The sequence below is a fragment of the Fonticula alba genome, assembly GCF_000388065.1.
Source record: "Fonticula alba strain ATCC 38817 unplaced genomic scaffold supercont2.2, whole genome shotgun sequence".
NCBI lineage: Eukaryota > Rotosphaerida > Fonticulaceae > Fonticula > Fonticula alba.
Genome location: NW_009242972.1, coordinates 1,149,370 through 1,157,134, shown reverse-complemented (window position 1 = coordinate 1,157,134; position 7,765 = coordinate 1,149,370). Strand labels below are relative to the sequence as shown.

At 70.8% G+C, this 7,765-nt stretch overlaps 3 protein-coding genes and 2 non-coding genes across 5 annotated transcripts in view; 2 read left to right on the top strand and 3 right to left on the bottom strand.

Annotated features, from left to right (window-relative positions):
• H696_01282 (hypothetical protein) overlaps window positions 1–308 on the bottom strand; it is a 1,532-nt gene extending 1,224 nt beyond the window's left edge. Inside the window, exon 1 of the mRNA XM_009495171.1 lies at window positions 134–308. Within this exon, the coding sequence (XP_009493446.1) occupies window positions 134–160 (27 nt within the window). The 5' untranslated portion in view covers window positions 161–308. The remainder of the gene's footprint in view (window positions 1–133) is intronic.
• Window positions 309–746: 438 nt separating this feature from the next.
• Window positions 747–828, bottom strand: H696_01281. The gene has a single exon. It is a non-coding gene; the product is annotated as a tRNA-Ser (tRNA).
• Window positions 829–985: 157 nt separating this feature from the next.
• Window positions 986–1,067, top strand: H696_01280. The gene has a single exon. It is a non-coding gene; the product is annotated as a tRNA-Ser (tRNA).
• Window positions 1,068–1,365: 298 nt separating this feature from the next.
• H696_01279 (hypothetical protein) lies at window positions 1,366–3,915 on the bottom strand. The gene is made up of 4 exons (XM_009495170.1): window positions 3,663–3,915; window positions 3,183–3,439; window positions 2,865–3,029; window positions 1,366–2,645 (listed from the first exon to the last, which is right to left on the bottom strand). The coding sequence occupies exons 1-4, from the start codon at window positions 3,879–3,881 to the stop codon at window positions 1,634–1,636; spliced, it is 1,653 nt and encodes a 550-aa protein (XP_009493445.1). The 5' UTR covers window positions 3,882–3,915; the 3' UTR covers window positions 1,366–1,633.
• A 1,442-nt stretch (window positions 3,916–5,357) lies between these two features.
• On the top strand, window positions 5,358–6,921 carry H696_01278 (hypothetical protein; the record flags this gene model as incomplete). Its single annotated transcript, XM_009495169.1, has 1 exon — window positions 5,358–6,921. The coding sequence occupies one exon, from the start codon at window positions 5,358–5,360 to the stop codon at window positions 6,870–6,872; it is 1,515 nt and encodes a 504-aa protein (XP_009493444.1). The 3' UTR covers window positions 6,873–6,921.
• Window positions 6,922–7,765: the final 844 nt, after the last annotated feature.

Sequence of the window (7,765 nt, the reverse complement as noted above, 5' to 3'; positions counted from 1 at the left end):
GGCATTCCTCCAGGCTGGCCGGCCGCCATGCAGGGGGGGGGGGTGAGCGCGACGGGGCGACACGCGGGGGCCAGGTGGCCGGGCAGCCGGCAAGAGACGGGAGCAGGGGGCAGGGAGGGGGGGGGGGATGTACCTGGGCGGTGCTGGTGTGGGAGCTCATTGTGGCGTTGTTGCGAGGGGAGGAAATACCGACAAAAAGCGAAGAGAGAAGGCGGCAGAGGGGGAAGGGTGCTGGCTGTCGGTCACACTCTCCGGCCGGGCTCCGGCCGCGGGGTCTCAAATAGTTCCTAGTGCCGACGGAATTTGGCCCTTGTTTGGGGGGGGAATTCCTGCCGACGCCCCCCCCCCCCCCCCCTGCGCGCTGTTTTCCTGTGGGGTCTCCCCCTTCGGCAGGACACACCGGCCCGAGGTCGCGGTTCGGGCGTGCTACCCCGGGCCCGTTCCCTTCCCGGGGGGGGGGGAGGGGGAGACGAGCGCCGGGGTTGCTGTTGGGGTATGCCCCTGCCCGCTCGGCCGGCCGCACGCCCGGTGCCAGCAGGAGGGGGCGCCCCCGAGGCGGGGGGGGGGGGGGGGGGGGAAAAAAGGCCCTGCCGCCCCCTCCCCCGGCTCGCGCATGCGCCCGGCTCAGCGCCGTAGAGCCGCCAGACCGGCCGGCAATGTAAATCAAAACAACCGGGGTGTGGGCGTGCGCGCGGGCGCGCCGAGCTGGGAAGGCAGAACCGCGGATCGGCATCCAAAAAGAAATGCACCGGCGACAGGATTTGAACCTGTGCGGGCAGAGCCCATCTGATTTCGAGTCAGACTCCTTAACCACTCGGACACACCGGTTTACTTCTCATGTGGGGAATGCCCCACATCTCGGTATTTATAGTTGAGGCCATTGTCCGCCATTCCTTGATTGGCGAACCTCTCGCCTCGCGGGGAGCGGCCCGCCCAAAAGCGCAACCTATAAATGGACGTCTCGCGGCCGGCATCCCAACATCCGACCGGTGTGTCCGAGTGGTTAAGGAGTCTGACTCGAAATCAGATGGGCTCTGCCCGCACAGGTTCAAATCCTGTCGCCGGTGTATTTCCTTTTGCTGCCCCGCCCTCCCCGAGCGGGCATGTGTCCCGACGACACCCACCCCACGCGCCGGCGATCGGCCGAACGGGGGGATGCGGTTCTTGGGGCGCGGCACGCCTCTTGGGGAAGAGGCGCGAGAGGGAGAAGGGCCTGCTGCACGCACCCGCATGCCAAGGTCACACCTCTCGGTGCTCTCCTCCCCAAGGGGCGAGGGGGCGAAGCCGCCAGCAAAGGGCCAACCGCCAGCGCCGATCCCCGAGTACACCCCCTCTCCCCCCGCCAGACACCCAAAAAAGGAGGGATGGTGTTTGGGAGATTGTCTTTTTGGTGGCACACGAGCGGCAGACGAGGAGCGGCACAGGCATTGCCGCGAGGTGCGGGGGCATGGTGGGCATGGGCCGGCCGGTGCGCGGCGCATCCCCACCGGGCAGCACACCTGAGCGCATATGCACGCCTCGCCTCGGCCACCGGGCTTCGCGCCGCACGCATCGGCGCACGGCACAAGCCTTCCGTGACTTCTCGCTGTCGGCCTTCCCCTTGCCTAGCTACCTGTGTCTATGAGCGCGTCTTTTAGCGGACAATGCGCATGTCCAGCGACCGATTCGGCGCATAGATGTCCTTGTACTGATCGTAGAGCTCGAGCAGCTTCTCGCAATACAGGACATGGTACTGCTGGATGAGCAGATCTGAGGGGCCGCTGCTGCCGCCGGTCCGGGAGGCCGCGCCACCCGCCTCGGAGGCGCCCCCCTGCGAGGATGAGGACCCGGCCTGCCGGCGGCGGCGAGCCGTACGCACCGACGCCACGGCCGTCGACACGGCCTGGGCGCCGGACGCCATGATGGTGGTGGTGGCCTCGGCGGCGGACCGGGAGGCTTCCTCCGCCGGGGGAGGCTCGGGGCTGGCCGCCGCGACCGGGGCCGGCGACCGGGGCCGTTCGGGCGAGCCCGGCGACCGGGGCCGCTCCGGCGAGCCTGCCCCCGGCGGCAGCGACGACACCGAGGCCAGGCTGAGGTCCGAGTCGGACTTGTTCTGCCCGGGAGCCGGGCGACCCCGGCGCCCGGCCTTGCCGCGCATCTTGCCGGGCACCGGGGCCGGCGGGGGCGACGCCGGCCGTGCCTCGGCGGCGGGGGACTCCGGCAACTGCGCCGGGACCTCCGTCGGCGAGCAGGCCGCCGTGTCACACTGCGAAAGGCTGGCCACCGACGGGGCGGCCGCCAGGTCCGGCCCCGGCCCGGTGCTCGGCTTGACCGGGCGAGGGTCGTGCTCCTCGGTGGCCGAGTCATCGGCCGCCGTGATGCCCGCCACCGCGGCATCCAAATCCAAGGGCAGCAGGCGCGGGATGGCCGGCGAATACCCCGGCGGGGGGATCGGATCGCCGATGACCACGACAATCGGCTTACGCAGGGGCAGCAGGCCGAAGTCATAGTTGAACACCCCGCGCCCGGAAAAGAGCGGGGTCGAAAAGCCGAAGATCTTCTTGAACCATGACTGAGCCGCGCGGGCCCGGGACCCGGGGGGGTTGGCCACCAGCTGGTTGTATACGTCGTTCTCGCCGAAGGCAATGACAGGGACGAGCCAGGACCTGCATCGGGCCAGGGGATGGGAGGAGGGGCGACAGCAGCGGCAGCAAGTCCGCGAAAGGATGCAGAGGTCAGTGGCTGATGCCCGGCGCGAGTGGCCCACGTGCCCGCTTCGTCGCACGGCTGGCCGCGGCGGCGGCGGCGAAGGCCCGAGCAGCCCCCCAAAAGCGGCGCATGCATGTGTGTGTGTGTGTGTGTGTGTGTGTGTGTGCGAGGCGTACCCAGTGCGCAGGGCCATGCGAACGAAGCCACGCCGGCGGGCCAGGGTCAGGTCAATGGTCCCGGGCCGGGCGTCGAGGGCCTCCTCCGCACCGCCGACCACCAGGGCCACACAGGATCCCGGGCCGCCGATGTCGAACGAGCGTTGGATGGATCGGCGATCGGCACTGCCGGCCGGCCGGCCGGGCGCGGGAGAGGGGGCAGGGAGTAACCCCCCCCGATGTCATGGGTCAGCCAGTGGCAAGATGGCAAGCCGGCCGAGCGCCGGGAGATGCATGCGTGCGAGGGCGTGCCGGGGCGCGCCGGGGAGGAGCCAGTACCTGATCAGGCCCATGGACAGCATGAAGTCCCGAAGGAAGGGGAACCAAAAGTTGCTGTTCAGCGTGCACAGGCGCAGCGCCAGGCCGGGGAACAGCCGATCGAAGCCGTGATACGCACAGGCGAAGGTGGCAAAGGCGCCGAAGCTAATCACGCCATGGGGGTGGTAGGCGAAGAGATACTTGCGCGTGGTGTCGAAGGGGGCCGGCGATGCGCGGACAATGGTCACCGGGAAGTAGTCGCGGAAGTGGCCCCAGATCTAGAGACAGCCAGGTGGCACAGGGCGGTGAGAAGGAGGCCATGCGTCGGGGAGAGCGGGGCGGCGGAGCACCCCCGAGAGAGAGAGAGAGAGAGAGAGAGCGCGTCGGAGCCTCGCACGGGGCGACCCCTTTGCTTGGTGTCCTGGGGGATACCAGGCGAGAGGGCGAAAGGGAGGGGAGGAGGGGGGGGGGGCTGGGCGAAGGGGAAGATGGCATATGTACCCAGTGAGCGCGCAGCCAGCGGAATGGACGGCCACCATTCCACGGGGCCTTGTCGTTCCACATCCACACGAAGTAAATCAGGGCAATGGGCCAGAGAGGCGGTGTAAAGGCGATGACCGCCAGCAGCACCGAGGCCCAGAACATTTGTGTCGTCCAAAAGAAAAGGACCAGCGTCTCCATGCGCCGCTTGAGCGGCACGCGCAAGGGAGCAAACCGCATCTTGGGAGCAGGGGGGCAGGAAGGGGGCGAGGACGGGGGGGGGGGGGGGGGGGAAGCAGAAAGGAGGCGGGAGCGCGCTCAGGCTCGCCAATGGCGAAGGGGGAGTGTGCGAATGTCCCGGCGTCCGGACGCGCTTTACGCTGGTGGTGACCGACCGGGAGGGGCGCGAGCGGCGAGTGGACGGCGGGAAGGAGGCAGGGGGGAGGGGGGAGAGAGGGGGGAGGGGGCGCGCGGTGAGCCGGAGAAAGAGGGGGAGGGGGAAAGCCCGGCCCGGAGAGTAAGGAGCTGATTGCCGCCCCGGGTGCGCGAGGCGCCCCGGAGGCCAGAGGGCGTCCACAAAAAAAGGCGCACGCCAACCATCCCGGGCGGGGCCGGCAGTCCGGCGCATCGGGCGGCCCGGCTCGGCTCGGCTCGGCTCGGTCGGCGTCTCCCTCCGGCGGCCAATGCCCCCCCCCCCCCCCCCCCCCCGCCCGCCCCGTATGCCGCCCCCCCCCCCCCGCCCGGGCGCCCCACCCCCTCCGCACCCCGGCGGGCGGGGCGGGCCGCCCGCGGCCTCCCGGCCCTCTTCCGCCTCTCTTGTCTTTTCCTTCTTTTTGTCCCCCCTCCCCCCTCGCCTGTCTGTTCGTCCCGCCCCCCCCCCCCGCCCTTTACCCGCGGCATTCAGGGCGGCGGGCAGCCCTTGGCTGGTGCATGTGCCGCGCGTGGGGGAACATTATTGCCAGCCCGCCGGGCCGGCCGGCCGGCCGAGAGGGCCCCTGCGTATGGTGGGCTGTTTTTTGGTCCACGCACTGGGGGGCCGATAAAAGCAGAAAGATAGCCCCACCAGAGAGGCCCCAGCCCCGGGCGAGAAGGCCAAGAGCAGCCTCCAGGACCAAAGTGCTGGGAGTGCGCCAGCCAGCGGCAAGCGCCTGGGCGTGGGCGCCACAGTATGACGAAGAAATAAATCAAGGCCACATTTCCCGACGCCCTGGCGGGCCTATATCGCTTCGGCATTATCTGCCATACGCGCTCCCAACAGGTCTCTCCGCCCCTGCCCGCGTCGGGGCCCTGTTCATCACCGTCCGCCCCGGTGCTTCCCCGGCCGGTCTCCCTCTATGGCCGCCTCGCACCCGCCAACCAGTGAAGCGTACGGGCCCACCCGCGCGCGTCCCACGCCCGCCTCCTCTCCGGGTGACCCCGGGGGGGGGGGGGGAGGAGAGAGGGGGGCGACTGCGACGCTTTTTGGGTGATTCCCGAAAATGCGTGATTGCAACGTGACCCCCGGAAAGTACCCACGCTCAGTCGGCCCGGCCCGGCTCAGATGCCGGCGCCCTGCGGGCCGCGCGCCCGGGGCCGGCCCCACGCCCCCGGCACCCCTCGCCCCCTTGCCTTTCACGCCTCGTTGTCCCTTTCGCCTCCTCCTCTGCCGGCCCCCTCCCGCGCTCGCCTCCAGCCCGGTGCCCTGTGTCGCTGTCCCGCCGCTCCGCCTCCCCCCCGATGTCTGCCGCTGTCGCCGGGCACCGGTTCGAGCTCCTGGCCCCGGGGCTCCTTGGTGAGCTGGCCTCTGCCCGGCCTACGGCCGAATGCTCCCTCCTATCGTCGCTGCCCGGGAGAACCGTGCTGCTGGCCGACACACTGGCCGCGCCGGCCGGGCCGATGCTCTACGCGCGACTGACCCTGCCGATCGCCCTGCGCCCCTCGAGCCCCGATGACCCGGTCTTCCTCCGGCTCCGATGCCCGGAGGTCGAAGATCCGGCCGAGCTGACCATCGCCGCGGGGGAGGCCCTCTCCCGGGCCGGGCCCTCCGGCATCTCCGAGGGGCCGGCTCGGCGGTGGCGCCGACGGGTGCTCTTCTTCCTGGAGGACATCTCGCCGCTGGTCCTGCGCGGCGATCGGGCCCAGCCGCACCATGTGCCGGCTTTCGCCCCGGGGCGGCTGCTGTCGGAGGTCTCCCGAGCCCTGGAGATCGCGGCGGCCGGGCACTTTGGCCCAGACAGCGTCGAAGTGTGGTCGCTGGTGTCCCTGCCGGCCGATCTCTTCCGGCCATATCTCCTGGCGGCGCTGGAGCGTCCCGCGGCCGCGGTCTTCCGGCTGACCGCCGAGGATGGTCCCATCCCTGGCCAGGGCCGCCACATTGCCAGCACCATTCCCGGGCTGGAGGCCCCGGAGCCGGTGCCGGCCGACGCCGGGCCCTTCCTCGGGGCCGATGGCCCAGCGGCCCGAGCCGCCCGGCTGCTGGCCTACACGGCCTCCTCGGGCCCAGGCTGCCCGCAGGCCGGGGCACCGGCAGGCAAGTGGGCAAACACGGCCCTGCGCGTGCGCGCGCGACATGCATGCCAGCTGGTGCTGACGCTCAGCCGTCGCGGTGGCCGATCCGCCAGCCAGTGGTGCCTGGTGGAAACGCTCTTCCTGGACCCGGGGCCTGGCGCCGCGGTCGGCCTGACCCGGCGGCCGCTCGTCGCATGCGACTTTGCCGCCCTTGCCCCCCCATCCCGGAACCCGGCCCCGGCAGCGCAGGCAGCTGCCTCGCGGCCGCCGGCGCCAGCGCAGGCAGCTGCCTCGCGGCCGCCGGCGCCAGCGCAGCAGCAGCAGCAGCAGCAGCAGCAGCAGCAGCCTCCCCTCCAGCCGGAGCCAGCTGCCGGCGCGAGTGCCGTGCCCCTGGCCTTGGAGCCGGACGCCGGCTTGGCAGCCGGTCTGGCCGGGGTGTCCTTCAGTCTCGGCCTGTCGGAGGCCGAACGTCGAGCCCGGGCCGATGTCGAGTTGCCCTTCACCCGGGCCCAAACGGACAGCCTCTTTTATGGATCGCCCACGGCCGGGTCCGGGGCCACAATCGCCGGCACAGGTGCCACTTCCGCTCCTGCGGCCGGCACTCTGCCGGCTCTTCCGCCGGCCGACTGGCTGTTCGGTGTGCAGGTTCCCTGGGCGCCCGGGCCGACGGGACTCATCGAGTATGTCTACGACGAGGGAGATGACTTTGACGAGGACGAGCCCGACGAAGACCTTGAGCTGTAGTAGCTCCCCGGCCATGTGACAAGCAATAGAAGAGTACCCTCTCTGTCTCTCTCTCTCTCTCTCTCTCTCTCTCTCTCTCTCTCTCTCTCTCTCTCGCCGCCGCCGCCGGCTCCGGCCGCGTCCACACCCGCCCACGCACGCACACACGCACATAGGGCACCGGGCACCGATGCGTGCGCGCTGGCGGGCGCCGATTTGCGCCAGACCACGGCAGCCGGCGCTGTGATATGCCCTGATCTGTGTCAAGGCGTGCCGGGTCTGGGCTGATTTGCACTTATCGGCGGCGATGTGCGGTGATGCGCGCTGGGGGGGGGGGGGGGGGGGGGGAAGGGGGTCTAGCGCCCACCCTCTGCGGTGCCCCCTCCCTGTCTCCCTCCTGCCTGTCCGCGTTTGCCCCCTTTCGTGTGGGGCCCCCCCCCCCCCCCGGGCGTTGGTGTGGGGCGCGGCCGAAGGGTTCCGATCATCTCCCAACGATGTGGATGCGCTGGCACTACCCACGCGCCTGTTCTGGAGATACGGATGCGGCCGGCTGAGCACCGCGGTCTGTGGCAATCTCCCGTGGCCACTGGAGGGCCGGTGTTGTGGGGGGCACTTGTGGGAGCTGGAAAAGGGCGGGCTATGGGCCGGGCCGGCCGGCCTGGCAGCAATGTGCGCCGCGGAGCAGGGCGTCGCGTTCACGCCGACAGCATGAAAATCTCGGTTGTCAGAAGGCGCGCTGCCAGGGGGCTCTGTTTCACAGGGGCCCATCCGTGCTGGTTGCTCGGGCCGTCTCTCGGCATCGGCGCGCGCACCGCAACATACTTCTCCAGGACAGGGTGCGCCTTGCGCCGCGGCCTCCGGGAGGAGCGACACACCGGGAAGATGCCCCCCCCCCCCGCCCCACAGCCCGCCGG